This window comes from Cupressus sempervirens, chromosome 5 (genome assembly GCF_028749045.1).
Source record: "Cupressus sempervirens isolate cs-2001-9-10 chromosome 5, ASM2874904v1, whole genome shotgun sequence".
Classification (NCBI taxonomy): Eukaryota; Viridiplantae; Streptophyta; class Pinopsida; order Cupressales; family Cupressaceae; genus Cupressus; species Cupressus sempervirens.
In genome coordinates, this window is record NC_143122.1 from 860282227 (window position 1) to 860308213 (window position 25987).

The following is a 25987-nucleotide window of genomic DNA, read 5'->3' on the forward strand; positions in this document are numbered from 1 at the left end:
ATTTGATAGGGATCAATACTAGGCCACTAGCATCCTAGCGGCTTGTTGGGAAGCTTTGTGTGGTACACTAGTTTATTTTCCCTTTGAATCATTGCATCTATGGAGGTGGAGCCACTGGTTAACTTTCATTAGATTCAATTCTAGTCCATTTGCTAATCTTCCATCCATAGGAATAGGAGTAAAATAGCAAGTAGTTTAGGAGTTAGAATTTTGAAGAAGAAAGTTAGAGGAGCGTAAGTCATAAGAAACATTTACCCTCCATCATCATCCCCTTCTCCATCAACACCATCTAGCATTCACACCGAACCACCATCTCCATCATCTCACCAATGTCCAAGTCATCCTCAACAATTTACATAAGGCCGCCTACGTGATTACCAGCAAATCACATTGATAAAATTGAGCGAGTATCCACAAGTGTAAGGAACATTGGAGTTATTCTCATATCCCATGAGCACTAACTTTTCAAGAGAGGAATTGTGTGTTTGATACTCCGTATCAGATATTCAATTTCTAATATGTTATGTAGTGGTACAAAAACTCACATCAACATATATATGTCAACATATACTTAAACGATATATTTAAAACCCCATAGAAACATTTGTTGAACTAGGAAGGAGTGCAACCCTAAAAGGTACTCAAGACACCAATTAACTCTCAACCGAAAAGTCCAAAGATACCTACTGTTTGCTCGAGCAGGTTTTTGCAAGAAAACCAGGTGACACTTTAATGCAGCTAGGCGACATTTCGTACTATAGCCAGGCTATACTTTTTGCCAAGGCAATATTTTTAACTGTAGCTAGGCAATACTTCTCAGTATGGCTAGGTGATAGTTCTCAGTATGGCCATGCAGTACTTGACCAGTTTCGTACGATATTTCGCACTACTATGGTGTGATACTTTCCAGTATTGTATGAGCTTTCTCCTTAAGGCATGCGATACTCTTCCAGTATCACTCAATGTTGAATCATTGTCGCCCAGGATTGAAAGAAACAATCCAACGAACAATTAAAAGGGAAAAATAGTAAGGACCTCCACACCGGGGAGTACCAGATCCACTATAATCAAGGCTTGGACACTCGAATGCATAAAATACAGAACACCATGCTACAGAGAGAAGAATACAACCATCCATCTAATCCATAATAACATATGAAGGAACATGCAAAAAGCAACATCGCAATGTACATACATGGTTCATAGATCAAACATCATATGAAGGAAAACATAACATCAAGGCATCAACACCACTAAAAATTGTGCGTGGTTCTTCCCAACTATAATAGCATCACGAGACCTCGAAGGTCCTAGCCACCCCCCATGCGTAACATCCCAAACTGCCAACCAGATAGTCGGAGCTGTTTTATGAGGGCGTCACTACTAAAGTGTAATAACATCATAAGCACAAGGAGATCTAACATGCTAACAAGTAAAGCAATAGATATTCTAACTATAAATAAATCATATCATCTAATCATATGCTAAACATCATAATAAAGGAGTGCATCTAATAAACTAACAACATCTAAACGTGATATCCAAGCATCCCAATGAAAGCATAAATCACAAGAAAGCATACTCCAGAACCTGAAGTACCAAGTGAAAACATCCGACAATGGTCTCACTAGGACAATAGACCGTCTCTATACACCGGTCCCTAGTAGTGGTGAAGGTAGCTATGCCTCCCAACCACGTGGAACCCATAGGTCCACTCCCACCATGCTGATGGAGATAAAGATCCAACCACAAACACACATAAAATAAACGCCCATGACTAACACTCACGCCAGAGAGTAATAATGACTGATACCAAGATCACGAGACAATGCAGGTACTACAAGCCTTGGTCAGACACTCAATGGGTTACTATGTAGGAGCTGACATCATAGAGAGTCGCTTGGCATTGAATAGCCCAAGCTAGTATTGACAGCTCTCACTTCCCAACAGAAGGAGCAAAATCCAAAATCCTTTTATTATCTCAAGTTTATTACCACCCAGTATTTTATTTAATTATCACTTGATTAAAACTTCCTCTGCCAACCCTTGGGGCACAATGATCACCAGGCTGTGAGATAGAAGCCCCCTCCATATGCTATCCTATCCTAACCATGCTCATCCAACAATGAGTGTCTGTAGGTATGCATATTCCCAACCCAACCCCAAATGATCATAACTCCCAGAAGTACCACGGAAGATCGGGCCTCGCAAGTAACCCGACAAATGGACGTGCATGTGCTTGTGTGTGGTGCACTATCATCATGAAGATCATATCACAAGGATTGGATGAGAACACAAGCAAAATATCACTCAACTGAAAACAAATGCGAGAAGACGGATTCTACACGAATCCCAAAGAACAATAAGACCATACATCATGAACTCACTCAATCGGCCTTAATTTGGAAGTATGGATTCTACACGAATCCCAATGATGCAACAAGACCAAACATTATGAACTCACTCAACTGGCCTCAATTCAGAAGTATGGATTCTCCACGAATCCTAGTTTCCACAAAGTAACAAGGGTCTAAAAGAAACAATAACACTAGGTATAAAATCACTCAACCAAACACAGTTGGGAGTATGGATGCAGCACACATCTCAATGCTATATAAAAGTGCAACAATGATCTAACTAGTAACCCAACAGATGATCCAGGTCCACGACCAACATCATGCCAAGAAAACTTGAGAAAACAGGGCGGCACACAAAACGAGGTAAAAATTCCAAAACTAATTTTTTTTGAAATTAAAACCCATTTGGTCTTTGGGTACACAAGCTACAAAAATCCAATAAAATCTAGGTTTGGAGTCCGTATGCAAAAATGGCCAACATAATGGTGCAAAACCCCAAACCCTCATCCCGAAAAATAGTGAAATGCTCATACTTGCCCAACTGGGTAGAGCTAGCATACAAAAACAAAGGGGAACACTAGTTCTCAGCCTTCTAACAAACAACTACCAAAAACAGAAGTAGAAACAAAGCTGAAATAATAAAATGGAAGAGCCCTACCTCGTAGCCAAAAGGACAAAATGGGAATCCAAACCATAAAATAAAAATCTTGTAGAAGTAGCCGAAAATCGCGGCAATCCATGGTCTCCCTGAGCTGCATCCAACAAGACCGACCTCACGACGATTCCACGCCTGTAGCTCCCACAACAAACAAAACAATAATTCCTCATGAAGAGGATTTTGGGTTTTACTCTCAAACTTTCTAATTCAAAAGTGAGAAGTGAGGAATTAAATTCCTTTTTGGATACTTATTCACTTTTCGAGTGAATAATGGATTGGGGAAAATAACCAGGAGAACTAGTTAAATTCAAAATCAACTCAAACGAAAATAGGCTATTCCAAGTAATTGGAATTCATCTATGGCAAAGCTACCAGAAATTAAAATTAATTAAAATAAAGCCCAAAAACACTTAAACCAAAATCACAGAAAACCGTAACAACTTCGCAACAAGGCGAAACTCTAAATGCACAGACACGATCATAGGTCTAGTCACATAATGCAAATGAGTCCGGATTTATCAAATCACCAGAAGGTTTAATTTAAACATTTAAATAAGATATGTCAACCATACAGGGACGACATTGGTAAATATGAATAGTTGAATCATTAAATCTAGGGATATAAATCCTACACGCTAAACAACATGATAAAGTGCAATTGCATATAACATAGTCAAAGCAATAAATGCATGAAATCACCTAATTTAACCATTTATTAAATTATACTGAAATAATCTATTTACATCACTCACATTCGCATATAGCATAATGAAACAAGAATGAATTAGATAACCATAGCATTGAATCCATCACATAGCATAATCAGAGATATGTCCAAATACCGGATAACCAGATATCATCATAAAACATACTGGCATCTCAAAATGGCATCATTATGCAAATATGATCAACTGAACAACATAATAGTCTAACATCTATGATACTGAAATCAAAGAATAATGTCTGACCCTCATGTCATCTCAAATGTAAAACATAACATAAGTAACAAGTATATCTCGGATCAAAATATAACAAGGTAAATATCCGTAGCACATAACCAATGATTCCAACATGGACAATCCATTTCTAATTATTTAAGCATTTAATAATGGTTGTTTAAACAATATTAAAAAGGCACTTAAAACACATAAGTGAAAATGATCCAACACAAGACTAACCACTGCTACAGGAACCTAGTTCAGTGTAGCAAGATAACGGTACACATTGCAATCACAAAACAACATCATGATACCACATCGATCCTGGTAACCACTGGCACAAACCTCAGTGAATCATCTAACACATCATAATCTTGCAAATCAGCCATAAGCATAATCAAAGCAATTGATACAGTAACATAAATCCAATCACCTCAAGGGTGTAGACCACTCATAGTCCCAATTGTGATCACTCGCCAAACAAGATCATCAAGGTTGCATCCATCAGGATGACTTACATAAATCAAATGGGAGAGGCACTACACATCATGGATTTGATGTCGGGTTTAGTACTTGGTGGACTTTATCCAAATACCAGTATGGATGACATCATGGATTTGATGTTGGATTTAGTACTTGGTGGACTTAATGTCCAGATACCAATATGGGTGACATCATTGGTTTGATGTCAATTGAGTCCTTGTGACTCCTGGATCTTGGATCCATAGGTTGAGTACATGGTGACATCATGGTCTTTATGTGAGGAAGCCATTACTCAGAGCATTTAGTGAATATCATGGACTTGATATTTGGCCAATGCTTTTGATATCATGGATTTGATATCGGTTGAGTTAGTTAGGCTCAAGAGACTAATACTTAAGAGCATATGATGATGACTTTGAGATCTTTTGAGATCTGTATGAGTTTTACATCATGAGATGATGTATGGGATAAATAATAGATTTGAGATCTATTGAAGTTATGTTTTTGGTACCTCTACCAATTGTGAAGATAGAGAAGTTGAGGTCTTTTATGGAATTGAGTTTATTGGTTGATCTTCTTCTCAAGTCCAAGAGGGAGTGTTAATGTTTGTGGCTTTTACAGCAAAGATCAACAATAAATTAAAAAAATATGCAAATGTAAGCCAAGAGTGGCTACATATTTAATGGCAATATAATAATAATAATATGAAATATATTATTTTATTATATGTCAATTCAATTAAGTGGGAAAGCTTAATTGCTCCCATTTAAAGTGTCATGTCTTTTGGAAGACGCACCTCTTCATTTTATATATATATCATATGTGTTGGGTGGTGAATAAGAAACACACCAAAACATAATGTTCAAGTAATTATTCACCACTGTTCCATTATATCTCCTTTGCCCTAAAATTTGAAAACTTTACAATATGCACTTGCATTCTAGGGTAGGATTTTTCAACTTTCTTCCAAAAAGGAAGCCAAAACAAGTAAGCAAACAAACAAGCAAAACTATGCACCAAACAAAAACATACCTTTGGTTTTTGTTGTAAACATGACAAAATATTGAGTTGCTCTCCTATATGCAATTTCTAAATTGGAGTTTGGGGAAATTCCAATCATTTGACAATTGAAGTTTACATCTTATTTAAAAGAAATTTGCAAAATACATGGCATGTATTTGAACAAGTGTACAATTATAAGCCAAAGTATGCAATAAAATAGCAAAGGTTTGAAAACTTATACTTGGGGATCAAAGAGCCAAATGTGGAAGACTAATAGGTTTGAATGATTGACTTTCCTCCAAATTCGAATTTCCCAAACAACTCTTTGACTATTTCAAAGCTTGCAAATGTGATCTTCCAATGTCAAATATATGGGGCATTTTTACGTGTGGATGCAAAAATGCGATTCTTAGAATCTCCAAGTGTAGAATATTTTTGAGAAACTCATGTATATGGGATGTTTGTGGGTTAAAAAATGCCCTCTAGATGCATGAGTATGGGTCGTTTTTGCTAAAAGGTCAAAAACATGGATTTCAAATGCATTAGTATGCATGAAAACTCAAAAATGTGCCCTCTAGATCCAAATGCATGTGCTGAAAATGCCATTGTCTGGGCGTTTTTAGCAAAAACGTGCCCTAGAAATGCATATATATTGGTCATTTTTGACTTGTGAATGCAAAAAATGTCTTCCCTAAATGCTAAAACATGGATCCAAATGCAAAAACGTGGATGAAAACCTGATTTTCTGGGCGTTTTTTAGCAAAACCTGCCCTAAAAATGCAAGTATTTGAACCGTTTTTGGCTCGGGAATGCAAAATTGCGGTCTCCAATAGGTTTACATGTATTAAAATGCCAAATCGCACTCTCTTGGAGCCTTTACATGTTTTAAAGTGGATGGATTGTTGGGAAAGAAAGGAAATCGCATTCTCCATGTGCTATTGCATGTTTTAAAATGCATACATATAACAAACAATGCAAATCACACTCTGCAGGCTCTATTACATATTTTAAAAACATGCAATATCAATAAGAATGCAAAGCACACTCTCCATTTTCCATTACATATTTTAAAAACATGCATCATGTAATAAGCTTTGAGCAATTTTGGCCTTAAAAGGCAAAATCATGGACTCTAAATGCATTTACATATTTTTTTAAAAGTCAAATCGCACTCTCCCATGGGCATTACATATTTCATATAACATGTAAATAGCCATTTCCATGTAAATCGCACTCTTGGATGAGCATGACATGTTTTAAAAACTTGCTACAATTTTCCTAAGTCCATAAAAATGCCTTTCTAGTGTAAATCGCTCTCTCATGAGGCAATTACATGTAAATGAGATTTTTCATGCAAAGTGGACTCTTGGAAGTCCATTACATGTATTTCTAGTGCAAATCACACTCTAGGTAGGCATTTATATGTAAACATGTAAAAGACATGTAAGTTGAGTTTGCACAACTTCAAAGACTAATTAAGCACACATTTAATTGATTTTTGAGGAAATATCACTTAGTTGGGTCAAAAATAATATACACTATTAGTTTAATACATTGTGTACAAATATTATTAAAAAATTTATATTTAACGTAGATGTTTTGAAATAAAACATAAACTAACTAAAAAATAAATCAAACTATATAGTTGATAAAGTCACATGAAAAATTAAAAAGCAACTCAACATGAAAATATAACATAAAGTGCTCTATAGTTACTTAAGTGATAAAGTAACTTAAAAACATAACATAAAGTGAATTTATGTTACATTTTTCAAAAAGTGAATGTCAACATTAAAATATAATATGATATTTTAAATATGCAATTGCATTTGGAGAGTCCACCTTTTGGACACTTAAATGATCATATCTTTTGATTGCCAAAGCCCTAAGATATATCGAATCGAAGGGAAATTTGAAAACAAGAGTTTGAACAAAACCAAAAGGCCAAAAGAAAACAAAAACACACTCAAAAATGCGAAAAAAGACATTGAACAAATTCAAAAATCAAGCATAGGCTTATTAAAAAGAAAAATGGAAAGGACTTGATGAAAGCTTCCAGTAAAAGGATTCATTATATCAGTTGGGGTTGATTGATTGATCAATGTTAGCCAATTAAATAATGAAGTAATCTTAGAAAAATATGAAACTAAGTTGAAATTTTTTTGTACTGTTACCAATATGTTGTGGTGATAAAATGCAGGACAACACTAGTGTTCTATGATGATATGTTAATTTGTAGCAAGACATGGCAGGAACATTTCCATCATGTTGATATAGTACTACAAGTCCTTTAGGATAACTAGCCATATGTTAAGACATTCAAGGGCACTTTTGGTCTCAAGAAGGTGGAGTACTTGGGAATCGGGACATAGTCTCACATGGAGTAAAGGTGGAGTCTAATAAAATTAGTGCTATTATGGAGTGACTTGTACCCAAAACCATTAAAAATAAGGGGTTTTGGGGGCTGACTGGGTACTATAGAAGATTTGTGAATAACTTTGGTCATATTTTAACACCACTCACACCTCTATCAAAGAAGAATTATTTTAGTGGAATGAGTTAGTTAATGCAACATTTGAGAGGTTGAAGGAGGCTATGTGCACTACTTCAGTTCTTGCTACCCTGGACTTCACTAAGGATTTTATAGTGAAATGTGATGCTTTAGGTAATGGTATTGGAGTAGTTCACATGCAAGAGGATTGACCCATTGCTTTTGAAAGGCGTCAATTAAAGGGTAAGAATCAAATGAAGCCTATTTATAAAAAGGAAATGCTAACTATCCTTCATGCAGTCAAAATATTGAGACCATACCTAATGTGAAGACACTTCAAAGTTAAGACAGGTAATGCTTTGGAACAGAGATAATCTTCTAAGGAGCCGCAGTATGGATATCCTCTTTCCATCACATTATCATTGCAGGTTCTACTGAAAGTTCAAGTTGTGGAGAACCACTTGCTTCATTGGCAACAAATACTTTTAGGACTCGAGGAGAATTTGGCCTTGACACAAAATCAAATGAAGCAGCAAGCAACATCATCAAAGTGAAAGAAGTTTTGAACTAGGAGATTGGACATTCTTGAGATTGCAGCCTTACAAGCAAATATCATTAAAGCAACAATCAAAGAATAATAAGTTGTCGCCAAAATACTATGGTCCATATAAGATCCTGCACAATATGGTTAGTCTTGTCTACAAGCTGAAATTGCCATCAACAACGAAGATATATGAATATCCACTTTTTGATGGTTCTTGTTTAAAGAAAGTGATGAAACAAAATACCTATTGTCATAACCCTAGTTGAAAACCCTAATTACACCATCCTTGTTTTGAAATAAGATTTAATAACAAATAATCATTATATAAGAAAATAATACATAATAAATAAAATAAATGGTAAACTATAAATATAACGAATAAAATAACTAATAAACAAATAAATATGTTTAAAAATCGATTTAAATTAAATAATAATATATCAAATAATGTTATTACAATATAATATAATATGAAAAGCTGCTAAAAATAATCATAAATAAATTATATATATTTAATATCATATATTTGAAATATAATATAATAATATATTATTAATGATAAATTAAATAACCTTTTATAAACAATGAATATTAATACAATAATCGCATGTATTAAATAATAATATGTGATTAACATATTATTTATTAATATATTAATGATGGATAACAATAAATAAAATATTATCATTAATATAATAATAATTATATAATAATCTTGAAAATATATTAATAAAAAGAAAAATACTAAGGGCAGCAACCAGGAGTCCTGGCCATCCTTGGTCATGACCCCTCCCCCCAGTTTGTGCAAGGATTTAAAAGGGGAGCATTCAGATATATACACAAAGAGGATACGTTCCATTTTGGCAGTAACTGTCAGCATATTTTAAAAAACACAGTACCAATACGTAGTCAGTTCTTAGGATGTAAAATGAAAGGAGATCTATGGGAGCAGAGAAAAGACAATTAGAAATCCGAATTTACGATAACTGCCTTGTAGATTTGTATGCCTAACATTGTAATTGTAGAGAATGGTTTTGTTGAACTTGAAGTCTTTGTTAATGATAATGTTGTTGAAGGGCCTGCTTTGGGACGGTCCCATTGTCTCTGTATAGACAACAACTTGATTAGAGACAGAGAAAAGATGAACATGAACTTAATTATAGAGATTGGAGGTGTCAAAATCAAAGAGAAGAATGTTATGCAAGAAAATCAGAGTACAGTATATCTCAAGAAACAGATGAATGATTGAAGAGTTTATAAGCAGAAATTAATAACTACTATGAATCTATGATTGTAAATAGTGTTTGTTTAAAGAAGTGATGCCTCATATAAAAGAATGCAATCATAAGTCTTCAAACACAGTGGCCAATGAGGGCAGCCAGCCATCAAATGAAAGACATATAACATAGGGGCAAAGTAACGATGTAGGAACCATCATTGTTAATAGAAACAAAATCAGAAACCATTAATAGTTTTCTCTGGAGTAATACATGAAATTGTAAAAACCGGAATAAATGGAGAAAATGGAATAAAATGGATTGATTATTGAATTAACAATGAAGTCTTATACAGAGTTTACAGTTGCTAATTATAGTGTAGCCTAAAAGATAGACTTAGCTGAGAAAAATTGAAAAGAAGGCCTAAATGACCATTAACTATGGTTCTAGGAAAACTAGCTAAATATAGCGAGATTCTAAAAATATTAAAAATATTCTTATAACACAATCTATATGAAAAGATCAGGAAAGATAATTGAAGTAAGAGGACCAACCTCATATGAGAAATCAGACTTCAAATATTTATACAGCTGATCTCATTGTATTTGAATAATTAATACATCTTTAACTACACCTTTGCTCTTACTTCAATTGTGGATTTGTGAATTCGGGGAAAAGTATAAGGAGGTCCCATTGGGGACATGGCACCTACACAGACAACATTGCTAGAGTTCGGTGAAGAAAGATCATATTAGAACCAGAATTCATTCTTTAAACATGTACAAAGATGTCAAGTTCTAGAACACAAAGAATATCTCATTCAATGGAACTTCCAGTTGAAGACACCACATGGAAGGTGAAGAGTTTATTCAGAAGAATCCTCAGTTAGTTAGCATTGAGGACAATGTTTCTCTAAATAAGGGGGCCATGCAACACCCTTAAAGGGACATGCATATGGCTGTGAGTAATCGAAGTGTGGCTACCTTAACAAATAATCGAGTCATATTATCATTTATTATAACGTCATTTACTTAGTTGGGCCAGGTTTACACTTATACATTCATATCCTTAATGTTATTTTAGGCATATGTATATATAGGAGCTGATGTGACTTATTTTAAGATATTGAGTATTGAATTCTAATTGAAGAGAATTGGAGCTATACCACTTGAAGTGAATAAGGAGGTTGCCTCCTCAAAGTGGCAGATTATAATCAAGTATTTAAAGCATATTTAATATTATACCTCCTATTGTGCAATTCATTTTATTACACAAAACAGACACAGAGAAATGCAGATTGGGTTCATGTTGAAGAGCAAACACATACAACTAAGATATATCCATTTGATGAAGATATGTTGGGCTAACATTGAAACAAATCTCTTATATGCTTTCCGTGAATCTTTTCAGTAGCAGAATAGGACACCAGCATTATTCATGTATATGTTTCGTGTTGAACTAAATATGTCAGACTGACCACCATTTTTAAAGACAATCAACTTCTGGAAATCAAATACATTGTTCTGTGAATACATGGTGTGTGTAGAGTTAAGTTGCAGACACTGTGGGTTCATCACGGTTTGGTATAGTTCTTATGATCAAGCATTATGTCTAGACCAATCTGCATATGTCGGGTTATATGTAGATCAGTTCAAGTTTTTGGTATATGCGTATCATGAATGTCAAATAGTTTAGTTGTTTACAACTGTATAATCCGTTATGATTGGTTGAAATCTTTGGTTATCTGCTCACCATTAAGCAGTTTGTATTTAAAGAACAAAGACCATTGTAAGGTGTGTGTTGTAATCGATCATAAGAAGAATGTTGAAGTGTGGAACAGCAGATACATATCACAGTTAGCACTGAATGTTCTGAGAGATTTTATTATGTAATGTATGTGGTAGAATATCTCTGCAAATGAGAGAAGTCTAAGAGAGTGAATTTTTTGTAAAAGAGAATTGTAACATCCAAGTGTGAGAGAATCGATGATGTGAAGATTGCAGAATCACTAGCAGAGATATATCGTTGAATGATTTGATAGAGAGAACATAAATCTGTGTGAGTTGCAAAAGAGAATTGTAATGTTCTCATTGTTGGTGCAGGATGTTGATTTGGTGCTCCAGATTAAGAAGTTGGTGCTTTCAGGCAGGAGTTTGGTGACTCCTTAGGATTGGTGCCCATAAACATTGTACACATTAATTCTTTGCGAGGCTGGATTAGGACAGTAGATCCTAAGAGCATTTCCCATCGTGGTCTTTTACCCATTCTGAGTTTTTCATGTACATAATGTGTTGTGGCTTCAATGTGTGATTGCTCTCTTATCAATTCTGTTTTAATGCTTATCAGTTTATCAAAGTTATTTCAATTGATTAAGGAGCTGGAGTTTAGATATTATACTGATTCCCTCCTCCCATAGAAGAATTGTGTTCTACATTTCTTTAATATAATTTAATTATTTCCAGAAAATATCATGATCTGGAACTTTGGAACAAGAATAGTAAATCAGTCATAGAACAGTAAATAGTAGAGGCAATTTCTCTTTCGACCATCACTATGACATGAAATTTGTCATACAACTGTTTATGCCCCTCTCTGAAAGTCTACGCTGTCAGTGGATCCAATCACTATAGCTTTTCTTATCATAGATTTTTGTATCATCCAAAATATTAGCATGAAACATTATACAGACTTATTTTGTTTAAATTTTCTTTCCTTTTTTTCCCTTTAATGCACTTTGCCCTAAGTTCTTTTGGTGGGAGACGTCAATTTGTGATCTGGAGATTTTGGAGAGGGCAAGAGGCAGCAGCCAAAGGAATCCTATGTGACGGAGTTACCAGAGATTTGTCTCAGACATCTTGGAGGGTGGGAAACGGGGCCTTTTGGTGACAATGGTTTTCATCTAAACTCAATAAGAGCAATAAGGGATTTCATCCCAATTTGCAAGACACTTCGTCGAAGTCAAACCTGCTTACTTGATGTATTTGCTAAATTATTGCTGATTGCTTGATTTCATTTGTTGATATTTCTTGATGGATTGATGGGTAAATGCTAGAATGATGCCTGTATGAATTGACCTCTTCCTAGGAAACAATCTCTTTTATACCTTGTTATTGAGGTTGTCACAGCCTTTCACAAATTGCTACCATATGAAAGAGTATAATGGATAACCCTTCATTCATAACCCTGCCTTAAGCTCTTAATTTAATTTCAATTATCCCCCTTTTTAGGAAATTGCTCCATTTGATATTCTTTAAATTGACTCTACGATTGCTGACATTAATATTCTTCAATTGACTTCTCTATAGAATTGCTGCTGTCTTCATTTCAATGCCTAGTTTATGAATTCAGGGCTGCAATCTCATATTTGGCATGGACATGACAGTATCGCTAATTTGGAAACTAGTCATATTATAATTTTCTAATTATTTTGTTTTCTGGGTGCTACTAAAAGAATTCACATTTGTTTTAAATGTCTTTAGGTCTCCCCAAACTTGAAATAGTTTTAGTGGAGAATCATTTATTGTCAGCTGAAGTCTGTATTCTTCTTATTTGCTTTATGAATCAGAGGACAATATCCCAATTAGTTTTGCTCCTTTAAATTAAATGTAGCATGATTGAAATGTAGTGTTTTTGTTTTGGTTAGTTATGCTTGAGTTTTCCCATCAATCTGGCAGCTTTATTATTGTCAATGGTATTCTCAGGAAAATTGCCTTCTAAACTTTAAGTTGTGATTTTAATGTAGTCAGGAGAACACCACCGTGGTGAAATATAAAATGCCAACTCGTTGTCTACTTGGCCTTCGAAATGCAATATTGACTTCTTCTCGAGGCACTGCCATTTTAAACACTGTCTTTGATGAATATGGACCCTGGGCTGGAGACGTTAGTACAAGAGACCAAGGCTCTTTGGTATGGCGGCTGTTGTTAATGCAATTTTTGTTTTCTTTAAGTGAGATTGCTTCTAGAGATTTTTAAAGTTCACAATAGACAACTTTTCAAGTTGTACCTCACAAAAGCATTCTACAAGCAGGTAGCATTTGAAACAGGAACCACTACTACATATGCGTTAATGAGCTCTCAGGAAAGAGGGCAGATGTTTGTAGGTCCTGGTGTAGATGTCTACAAAGGTCAAATTGTAGGCATCCATCAAAGACCTGGTGATCTGTCACTCAATGTTTGCAAGAGGAAGGCTGCTACAAATGTCCGCTCTAATAAGGAATCAACAGGTCCATACTTTTTACATATCCGACTATTGAAAGTTAGTTTTCATAAATCATCTTCATTTTGTGTGATACGACTAAGTTTATTTTGCAGTGGTCCTTGATGCACCTCTGGATTTCAGCCTTGATGATTGCATTGAGTATATTCAAGAGGACGAGCTTGTAGAAGTCACCCCATTGAGTGTGCGAATGTGCAAGAATCCCAAGATAGTGAAGAGAACAAAATAGCTTACCATGGTGACTGTATACTCACATTATAAGATGATATTATTTGTTCTTCTAGGCAATGGCCTGATTTCTACATCAGAATTTTGAGATGGAGTTTTTCCCATGTTCCAAGCAGCTTCAAGGTGTTGTCTAGGTCACATTCTGGAGAGAATTGGATAGAGAATTTATATCTTATGATTCTTTTTTTATTCCGTGTAGTGTTCCCTGTACAATATTTTGAGATTAAAAGGTGACATGCTTTGAAAATTCAGAAGTGAATTACCTGCGACATGTTTCGAAAATTCAGAAAGTGAAGTATTTCATTACAGTTCAAAAGACAACTTGGTCAATTGAGTTTATTTTCTACTTTTATCATTTGTAATTCTAGAACATTATTACATGTTTTGAAAAATTAGCCAGTTGATAGGAAGTATAGTGAAGAGGACAGAATGTGATGTCATTTGGGGTAACAGCATATACATAGAGGTGCCAGTGATCCACAGAGTTTCATGTGATGTTCTTTCGCTTGGCCCTGAAAGATGTGCATGCTTATTAAAGTACTTGGCTAATAGCCACATTATAACATGCCCCATCTTATAGGACTTCAATTGTTTTACTTTTTTCCATATGAATGCAGTATTTGGCATTGATGTTTAGGAACTCAAATAATGTTTCTTCCAGTTTGAGTCTTGATTCTTATATCCATAGATTGTAAACATGTTGAGTACTTGAAGACTTGGCCAGTATTTGCAACTTTCTGCAATTACTTGTAAGTAGTCTGCCATATGGACTTGCCAATGGCTATCGGACAACTTATATGCACCCTATAAAGTGTTACGAGTATGTGCAGACTTGGCCAGTATTTGCGACTTTCTGCAATTACTTGTAAGTAGTCTGCCACATGGACTTGCAAATGGCTACCGGACAACTTATATGCACCCTATACAGTGTTAAATACTCGAAGTATGTTATATTTTCATTGTAAAATGTTGCATTCTCGTGGCACTGTAGATGGCGCCTGTGGACTTTCCCAACACAGAATGACTATTTGCATGAAAAAAATGGACATGATGCAGTGTTTTTCTATTTAATTTGCTGAGATTCAGGGGAAAAAGTCAGAAAAAATAATGGAAAACATCAAGGTTGCATGGGTACAGGGGTACTTGGGTATGGGGACAGTACGGCCATTTTTCAAATTAGGTGATGGGTACGTGGGTATGCCTAATTTTTTAAAATATAAATTTAATATTTTATGGAAAATCTTAAAAAATGAGTCACGAGTCATGAAATTGAACTTTGAGAAGAAGAAATCTGAAAATATAAATCAATGGTTTTGTTAGAATGTTGAGTTAAAATGATACAATAACATGAAGGCACCAAAAAAAGACAAAATCAATAATTTCCAAGCAAATGTGACGAAAAATATGTGATATGACAGTCGAACCTTTAAGAAGACAAAATGACACTTTTTTGGTTGTTGGGAACTTTATATATTACGATTTTGAAAATTCTAGTGACTTGATCGGGTTTTAAATACCCACATCCAACATCCATATCATCTCATAACCTGATCGGGTTATGGAGGTCTAAAAATAATGGACTTAGTTATACAAAACTCGATCTGGTTCTAAAGATATAAAAGCAATGGATTTAGTTCCACCAAACTCTGTAAAGATTCTGAATTTCTGTATCCTTTGAATCAGACTTTAATTCTGTCTTTTGTTGCTGAGAATGGTCTATTTAATAATATTGAAGTTGTCACCTTTACTTCTGATCAGAATGTTATATATTTCTGCAATAAATCAGTAGGATGATATTGCTTGAAGAAGCAGACTTGATTGTAATTGTGTGTTCTTCAAACTGCAATACTAACCTTCCTATATACCCGACTAAAGGACATGACACTTGAATGGGCATGTCTCTTGCCTAAGTTGGCCCATATGCCTCTTCCATAAATCGGTGATTTACATGATTTGTTATCATTAAATGCTAACTAACACAGTGATTAAATTAGTTTTTAATAATAACACATAATCTTCTATGAAGTCGCAGTCTCATGAGAGGAAGGATACATATAATGTCATACGTAGTATATCGGATAAGAAGGTCTAGTGCAGTCTACACTTTCAGACCTGTATGTTATTTGGTTATTTACTTAACACTCCCTCTTAAACTGATAATCATACAGAGAGATATCATATCTAGTGTTGTGGGCTTTTCACACCATCGCCCCATTGCAAATGGGGGTCCCCATTTTTGTCTCTTGGTCTTGTCCTTTTGGCTTTAGTTCTTGGTAGTGTTGGGCTCAATTTTCTAAAGTTCTCTCTTTCAAATGAGAATTGGTAAAAGTGCACAGATGTGGAAAGTGTGTCCCTGTGGCTCTGAGAATGGAAATTATTTGCTTGTTTGAGAATTGAATCTCTTGATTTACTATTTTTAGAAATCTATTTTTAGTAAGTCTATTTTTAGTAAATTTTACTGCCTCTCAGATTGGCCTTATTTTGATTTTGGGACAACTTACTATTTTTATAAAGTCTATTTTTGATAAGTTTATTTTTAGTAAATTTCACTGCCTCTCAGATTGGCCTTATTTTGACTTTGGGACTACTTACTATTTTTAGAAAGTGTATTTTTAGTAAATTTCACTGCCTCTCAGATTGGCCTGATTTTGACTTTGGGACAACTTACTATTTTTAGAATGTCTATTTTTGGTAGGTCTATTTCTGCAACAAGTGAGTTATAGTTGATAAAGAGCCAAAAGGGTACATGTGTCTATATCCAAAAGAATGAGCAAGCACAATAGTCAATCAAGAAAAAAATGGTTAAGTCTAGAATCACCCATGAAATATCCAACAGTAGAAAGGCATGAAAATAACAGGAAAAATGGTTGTCGCGAAATTCTTCCATCGTGGACAAAATTCAAGATCACTCAAAAATCCTACCTTGGAGAAAAATGGTTGTTGCGGAATTCTTCCATCGTGGAAAAAATCCAAGATCTCTCAAAAAATCCTACCTTGGAGAAAAATGGTTGTTGCAGAATTCTTCCATTATGGACAAAATCCACGATTTCTCAAAATATCCTGTCATGGAGAAAAATGGTTGTTGCAGAATTTTTCCATCGTGGAAAAAATCCAAGATCTCTTAAAAGATCCTACCTTGGAGAAAAATTGTTGTTGCGGAATTCTTCCATCATGGACGAAATCTACGATCTCTCAAAATATCATGCCATGGAGAAAAATGGTTGTTGCAGAATTTTTCTATCGTGGACAAAATCCACGATCTCTCAAAATATCCTACCATGGAGAAAAATAGTTGTTGCAGAATTCTTCCACTGTGGACAAAATCCACGATCACTCAAAAACCCTGCCTTGGAGAAAAATGGTTGGTGCGTAATTCTTCCATCATGGATAAAATTCACGATCTCTCAAAATATCCTACCATGTAGAAAAATGGTTGTTGTGGAATTCTTCCATCATAGACAAAATCCATGCTCTGTCAAAATATCTTACCATGGAGAAAATGGTTGTTGTGGAATTCTTCCGTCATGGACAAAATTCACGATCACTCAAAAAATTCAGCCTTGGAGAAAAATGGTGGTTGTGAAATTCTTCCATCATGGACAAAATCCATGATTTCTCAAAATATCCTACCATGCAGAAAAATGGTTGTTGCAGAATTCTTCCATCATGGACAAAATCCACGATCTCTCAAAATATCCTACCATGGAGAAAAATGGTTGTTGCGGAATTCTTCCATCATGGACAAAATCCAAGATCACTCAAAAATCAAGCCTTGGAGAAAAATGGTTGTTGTGGAATTCTTCCATCATGGACAAAATCCATGACCACTCAAAATTTTCACGAGCAAGAGAATTAGAAATCATGGAAGCAAAAATGGCTAAGTGTTGGAAATTTCTCCTTCATGGAAGCAAAAATGGCTAAGTGTTGGAGATTTGTCCTTCATAGAAGCAAAAATAGCGAAGTGTTAGAAATTCGTCCTTCATGGAAGAAAAAAATGCTAGTGTTGGAAGTTTCTCCTTCATGGAAGAAAAACTGGCTAAGTGTTGGCAATTCCTCCTTCATGGAATGGCTAAGTGTTGGAAACTTTTTCCTTCATGGAAAAATGAAAAAGGATTAAGTGCTGGAAATTTCTCCTCCAGATCTTGAATTTCACCCTCTTCAAGTGTGTACCCAAGATTGGAAAAATGATTGATGATGATTAAAAAAGGGGGAATTCTTCAAAATGTAAGAAAAGACATAACAATGAATTGAAAGGATTTGAAGAAAAAGGAGGAGAAAGCTCTAGTTCTAGAAATTCAAGAAAGATGCTCAAATCCAAAATTCTAGTTCTAAGATCAAAGTACTAAGTGATCCGGTCCTAGACATTCAAGGTTCAAAGATCAAAGTTCAAATCCAAAAATCCAAGAACATGGCGAAGGAAGTTCAATATGAAGAAATTCTAGAGTAACATAATCATCAACAAGGGATTCCAATCCATTTTAGGGAGATAAATTTCCAAGCAAGTACATAGAAAACGAGAATGTTCGAAGAGAGATTTTCAGAAAAGTCAGTCAAAGTTGGATCTTAGTTAAAATGATGCAGTTGGAAAAAACTCGACCTTACATGGCCTCCATCATCATTTCATGGCATCCAATTATCTTTGATGAAGAACTGAGGTCCTCAAGTCAAACTTCTATGCATTCAGAGAATGAAATCAAGAATAATTTATTCAAGGAAGACTGGACATTTATTGAGTAATGGACATGCATGCTGGATATTTATTGCACCCCACTCCTTCCTAGACGAGCATGCATAGTGGGCATTTATTACCCACTACAGTAGTGGATTCCTTGTTGCATTAATGTAGATTCTTTTCCTTTGCCCTAACCCTAATTAGGGTTAATGTGGCACAATTTTGGCCATCGGTTATTATAATCATCTGGGCCACCTATTGTAATCGAGGACCTATATAAAGGCCTCATTTCTCATTTGTAAAGGGAAATTTTTATGAGATTGTTGCTATGAGCTGCTGAGATAATAAAGTTTTCATTGGAGTTTGGTGAATACTTGACGTGTCTTAGTGCTTGCTTGTTCTCCTAAATTTCTTCAATTAGATTAAGTTTAGCATAGTCAATGTGTGGTGATTACAATAAAGAATATGATGGTGTATTGATGAGTTCCTTTGGTTCATACTTCTGACATTTTAGCGATTCTAACTCGTTGTGTAAAGTTAGCTTGAACCCCTTTCATGCATATGCTCAACTTCTATCATTCATATACATTGTTCTTTATGATGGTGTATGTGGTGATATGAAAATCACTGGCATAACCCTTGAAGGTTGCACCGATTCACGCATAGTTGTAGTATAACTTGGCGAAGCGAAATTCAGTAAATTGAGGAATTTGTCCACTAGAATACTATTTGTTGTTATCACTACCCTTAGGATTATAAAATAATTCCTAAACCCTATCTTATTGAATTTCTGCATATTTTGTGAAAAAAAGCACTTCATTGCAAAACCTTAAGATAGCTCCCACATTTAGTATGGCTTGAAATGAATCTAAATAAACAAGTAACGCCCCTTGTGATCATCAGCAAATCACATCAACCACCGATCTTATCCACAGTCAAGACCTGGCATTAAAAAAACCTTGAAATAATTGTATGATCTTCTAGCAATATTAGCATACGCAAGACTTTATTCAAGAGAGAATAAGATATTTTGGTATTTTGTTCTACTGTTTGGTGAGTCACAAAACACACATCAACATCTAGCAACATCAATATAGATGAACAAGCAAGAATTAATACTTTGTATTTGTCTGAATCTTCTTAGTATGTGGTATCATAGAACACATGATACAATGTCATATTACTAAACCTATGATATGACAAATCACTGCTACTAGTGATAATATACAGGATAAATATGAAAAGTAATTTAATTTCTTCATTTATCTAAGTTGTGATCCATAGAAACTGGTATTTCTATATCACAACAAGATCCTAAGTTTAAAATCAACTAGAATATAGGATAAACCCAGAGAATAATAAAACTCTCCCTTTATCCAAATTGTAACTCATAGACATAACAATGTCTACATCACAATATGATCTTTAAACTCGTCTAGATCTTACAGTAGAATAGTATTGTTTAGCACATTTTCTAAGAGATCGTCACCTCTTATAATGTCTTTTATACAAGTGTTCATTATCTCAGAGATCATCACCTCTTAAATAATAAATACAAATGGTGGAGCCCATAATAGTCAATAGCTTGACAAAATAAAATAATTTTATTAATAATTTAAAGAGTACAAATGGATTACAACTCAACCATACAAAGTCTCCTTCTGAGGTGTTCTATCTTTACTCTAGATAGGGGTTTGGTGAGTATGTCTGCTGTTTGATCTGCAGTGCAAATGTATTCTTATTTTACAGAATTCATGTCTACCATATCTCTTACATAATGGTGAGGAATTTCAATATGCTTGGACTTGTCATGAAAAACTGGATTCACTGAAAGCTTGATGGAACTCTGATTATCACAATGAATAATCGTAGGATTCATGGTTTGCCCAAATAATCCCACAAATAACTTCCTTAGTCAGACTGCTTCTCGAGAGGCCATTGTTGTTGCAATGTATTCGGCTTCTGTGGAGCTCTAAGCTACTGAAGACTACTTTCTGCATATCCAAGATATCATCGCTGATTCAAAACTGAAACAACATCCTTAAGTACTTTTCTTGTCTTTGACACTTCCTCCCCAATCTAAATTAGTGAATCCATGCAAATCTAGATCAACTTTCTCATATTTTAGTCCAAAACTAAGAGTGCCTTGTAAGTATCTCATAATGTGCTTAACTACAACTAGATGAATCTCCTTTGGCTCACACATAAACTAGCTTAAGACATTAACAACATAGCAAATATCCAGTCTCGTATTTACTAAGTACATAAGAGACATCTGTTTGTAGAGAGTAGAATATATGGAAGGTGATTTTGCTACTACTTCCTTAAGTTTATGTAGATTAGTCTCCATTGGAGAAGACATAGTCTTGCGATTCCACATTCCAAATTTTTTCAAAATGTTTGATGTATACTTTCCTTGATTAAGTATGATACTATCAAAATTCTGCTGTACTTCTAGTCCTAGGAAGTAATGGAGTCTCAAATCTTTCATCTTGAATTCTTTAGTTAGATCTTTCTTGCACTGATCTACAAGATGATCATCACATGTTATTAGTAAGTCATCAACATATAGTATTAGAATTACCATATCATCTTTATCTCTTTCATAATATAAATTTGGATCAGCTTCATTCTTGGAGAATCCTAAGCTGATGAGATACTCATCAATTTTTTCATACCAGGCCCTAAGAGTCTATTTAAGCCCATATAGAGCTTTCTTGAGCTTGCAAACAAAAGTGTTAGGATCATGAGTTTCAAATCCTTCGAGTTGCTCTAGATATACTTCTTCTATAATCTTTCCATTTAGGAATGCTATTTTTACATCCATTTGATGTACTTTCCATCCCTTTGATGCCGCAATTGATAAGACTGCTCTTATAGAGGTATATCTGGCAACATGAGCAAAGGTTTCTTCATAATCAATCTCTTCCTTCTAAGAAAATCCTCCGGCTACAAATCTAGCTTTATACTTTTCAATGCTACCACCAACAACATGCTTTATTTTAAATATCCATTTGGAAGAAATGACAGATATTCCTTTAGGTCTTAGAACAATTTCCCAAACATCATTTTTCATAATAATTTAGTATTCTTCTGTCATAGCTTCTTTCTAAGCTGTATGTTTAATAGCATCAGAAGGACTGGTTGGTTCTGTTTTGGATAAATCACTCATGTTTGTTGTATAATTAGAGAATCTTTGAGGTCTTTTGCTTCTCTGACTGTTCCGAAAGGTGCAACAAAGTCTTGAGTTGCCTCGACTATTTTAATGGCCCAAAGTGGTCTTTTCTTTGAATTTTGGTTTTCTTCAAGATTCATATTTTGGATTTCATCTTCAATTTCTTCTAAGTTCTCCCTCTAGGAATTAGAGTCATTATTTCTTTCAAAACTAGATAAAGGAGAAGGTTCTTCAGAACTCAGGGCTCTTTTGAATGCAAGATCTTCTTCAAAAATCACATCCCTACTAAGGTCAATACTTTTCTGTCCAGGTATGAAAATTCTATATGCCTTAGATGTTTCACTATACCTTACAAAAATACATTTCCTTCTAGAGGGTTCTAACATGGTTCTCTTTTCTTTGGAACATGAATATATACAGGACACCCAAAATCCCTAAGATGACTAATATTAGGTTTGACCTTAGTAAATACTTTTTCAAGAGTTTTATATCTAAGGTAAGAATGCAGGCTTTTGTTTTGAATATAAACAATAGTACAAGAGGCTTCTGCCCAAAGGTAATATTCTAGATTTTGATCAAAAATCATAGCTTTAGCAGCTTCTATAATTGTACTATTCTTTCTTTTTGCTACTTTGTTTTGTTCTGGATTATAAGGAACAATGTACTCCCTCTTGATCCTTGATTCTTTACAAAACCTTTTAAAAAAATCAGAGGTATATTCTCCTCCATTATCAGTTCAAAGGGTTTTAATTTTCCGTCCTGAAAGGTTTTCAGTTAATGTTTTAAATTCGTTAAATCTCTTTAGAATTTCTTCTGATTCTTTGCATTTTAAGAAGTAAATCTAGGTTTTCCTAGAGAAGTCATCTATGAACAAAATATAATACCAAAATCCTCCAAGAGAAGGAACAAACATAGGCCCACATAAATCTGAATGAATTAATTCCAAAACATTATTTGTTTTCCTAGTGCTATCATGAAATGGACTTCTGGTGTTCTTATCCAGAGACCACCCTTTGCATATGCTTGAGTGTTCTTTATTTAGTTTAGGGAATCTAGTAACCATCTTCTCCATAGTTGATAAGGTTTTGAAATTTAGATGCCTTAATCTTCTGTTCCATATTTCATTTATGTCTACAACTTCATGAACAAAGGCTTGAATAGGTCAACTAGATTCTGTATTCAATTCATACAAGTATCGTTTTCTCTGACCAATCATCTTTGCTTTCTTGATTGATGAGTTCTTTGCCCAAGTTAATACTTTGCCATCAACAAATGCAACATTATGCCCATCATATTCAAGTGCTGTAATTGAGATTAGATTTCTTTTAATTCCTGGTATGTAGAGTGCACGTTTGAGAAGAAGAGTATTTCCTAATTTTAGTTTCAAGGTGCAATTTCCAATTCCTTCAACTGAGTGTGTTGAATTATCACCAATGGTAACTTCACATTAACTTTTTTTGATAGAGAGTCTAGTGTTTCTTTGTATCCTGTTATATGTCTAGAAGACCCACTATCAATTATCCATGCTTTATTTGAAATTTCATTTGATAGTGAGGAGTACAGAACACAATTCTCAGGATCATAGGTATCTTCTTCCCTAATAATATTTGTATAGTTTGCTTGTTGTTTAGAATTTTTAGGACAATTAGATCTATAGTGTCCAAATTTTTCACATTTGAAAAACTTCATTTTAGATAGAGCTTTCTTGGGTTTCCCATTCTTCTGATTTCCCTTTTTCTTTTTGAAATGCTTCTTTTTGGCCTTATATGAGTTTGTATTAAGAACATGAAGTTCTTCATCTTCTGTTTTCAGTTTCCCTCCTTTCTTTAGCTTTCTAGATTCTTCTTGAAGAAAATTGTTCTTAAGCCTGTTGAAGTCAGGAAGATTATCTCTGGCACTTATTCCTTGTGCAAAAGTCTCCCATGAATCTGGTAATCCAACTATAGCCATTAGTGTTAATTCTGTATCACTAATAATGGTTCCTATACTGGATATTCATCTCTAATGCTAGCAACTCTTAGGAAGTAAGAATTCATTGATTCTTCTTTCTTTATCTAAATATGATTTATTTTCCTTTTTAGTGCTAGAACCGTAGTTGCATTGTTGACTACATATGCATTTCGTAATGCATTCATCATATCAAATGCAATTTGATGTTTTGTAAGCATGGGTATGATATCATTTTTTACTCCATCTAATATGATTTGAATTGCTTTCATATTTCCTTTGCTCCTGATGGATTTATGAGGTTCAACTGGCAATTGTTTGGATGCTTTGTCAATGAATTATCTGACATCATTCTCTTCAAAAGTCATCATGATTCTGAATTTTTAGGTCTCAAAGTGTTCTTTCCCATCAAACCTATCCTCGAGTCTAATTGTGTATGCCATTTGAAGATATGGAATGTTGCTACATACATAGTAAGTTCGATAACTGAAATTTGCAGAGCCTAGGTTCAACTACCAGAGCTCTGATACCATGTAAAGATTTTGAATTTCTGTATCCTTTGAATTATACTTTAATTATGTCTTTGGTTGCTGAGAATGGTCTTCTTAATAATCTGAATATTGAAGAAGTTGTCACCTTTACTTCTGATTAGAATGTTATATATTTATGCAATAAATCGATATGATGATATTACTTGAAGAAGCAGACTTGATTGTAATTGTGTGTTCTTCAAACTACAATACTAACCTTCGTATACACCTGACTAAAGGACATGACACTTGAATGGGCATGTCTCTTGCCTAAGTTGGCCCATATGCCACTTCCATAAATCGGAGATTTACATGATTGGTTATCATTAAATGCTAACTAACACATAGTGATTAAATTAGTTTTTAATAATAACACATAACCTTCTATGAAGTCCCTGTCTCATGAGAGGAAGGATACATATAGTGTCATATGTAGTATATAGGATAAGAAGGTCAAGTGCGGTCTGCACTTTTAGACCTATATGTTATCTAGTTATCTACTTAACAAACTCAATTGGATTATGTAGAACTAGGAACCAAAGAGGATGTGGTGAGGGAGAGGGAGAGGGAGAGAGAGAGAGAGGGAGAAGGATAGGTTAGGGTTGGTGTGTGTGTGTGTGTGTGTGTGTGTGTGTGAGAGAGAGAGAGAGAGAGAGAGAGAGAGAGAGAGAGAGAGAGAGGTTATGACTATACGTAATTATATATGTATTTAATTATGTATACATAAAAGTATTTAGTTATATATGTTTTGTATATGTATAAATATTTAATTATAAATATATATAGATAAATACAATATAGCATTAAGTCTCTAATCTTTATAACCCAATTGCATTTTGTATAACATAATAACTTGATTTGAATATTAAAATGTAGAAAACGTAATTTAGGCTCTCAAAATCTGATCGGGTTATTTGAAAAGTAAAAACATGATCAGGTTATGGCTTGGTAACAACCTAGGGAAATAACCCAAAGGCTTGGGAGCTCGTTTTCTCTCCAATTTTGTTCCTTAAGAAGTTTTCCCATCTTCTAAGATGAGCTCTCATATTTTCCTTCATTATGATTGCAAATGGTGAAATGAGTATTTCTAAAATTACCACCATAATCTCATGCGTCTTCTTACTTTCTAACCATATTTTTTTTTTCTATTTTTGGACCACATTAACATTGAAACTTTTAATATTTTTTACTAGTGTCTTGATAGTCCTTATAGACATGTCTACTTATTTTAAAAATAACTTTTGATATACTTAACCAAATTGAAAATAAATTACATATCATTGTTTTGTACTCGATTTTAGAAAAAAGGTGTCCACTTATACCCCCATTTTTTTGTTCACCATCTTGGTACACTTATCTAGTGGTGAGTATGATAAGTAATGAGAATAACAACATAGAGACACAAAGAGGTTACAAGGTGAATGAAGAGTATGAGTGAAGGAGAAAAGATTGAGTAGTAAGCTATAATGTGAGAAGAACATAAAGGATCTTAGAGGCAAGCAATGCTACAAACATATCATTCAACTT

At 34.4% G+C, this 25987-nt stretch overlaps 1 protein-coding gene across 1 annotated transcript in view; it reads left to right on the plus strand.

Annotated features, from left to right (window-relative positions):
* Window positions 1-14486, plus strand: part of LOC149558626 (putative elongation factor TypA-like SVR3, chloroplastic) — a 91600-nt gene extending 77114 nt beyond the window's left edge. The window contains 3 exon segments of the mRNA XM_089832773.1: window positions 13433-13598; window positions 13720-13991; window positions 13993-14486. Coding sequence (XP_089688899.1) covers window positions 13433-13598; window positions 13720-13991; window positions 13993-14137 — 583 coding nt within the window. The 3' untranslated portion in view covers window positions 14138-14486.
* The last annotated feature ends 11501 nt before the right edge of the window (window positions 14487-25987 follow it).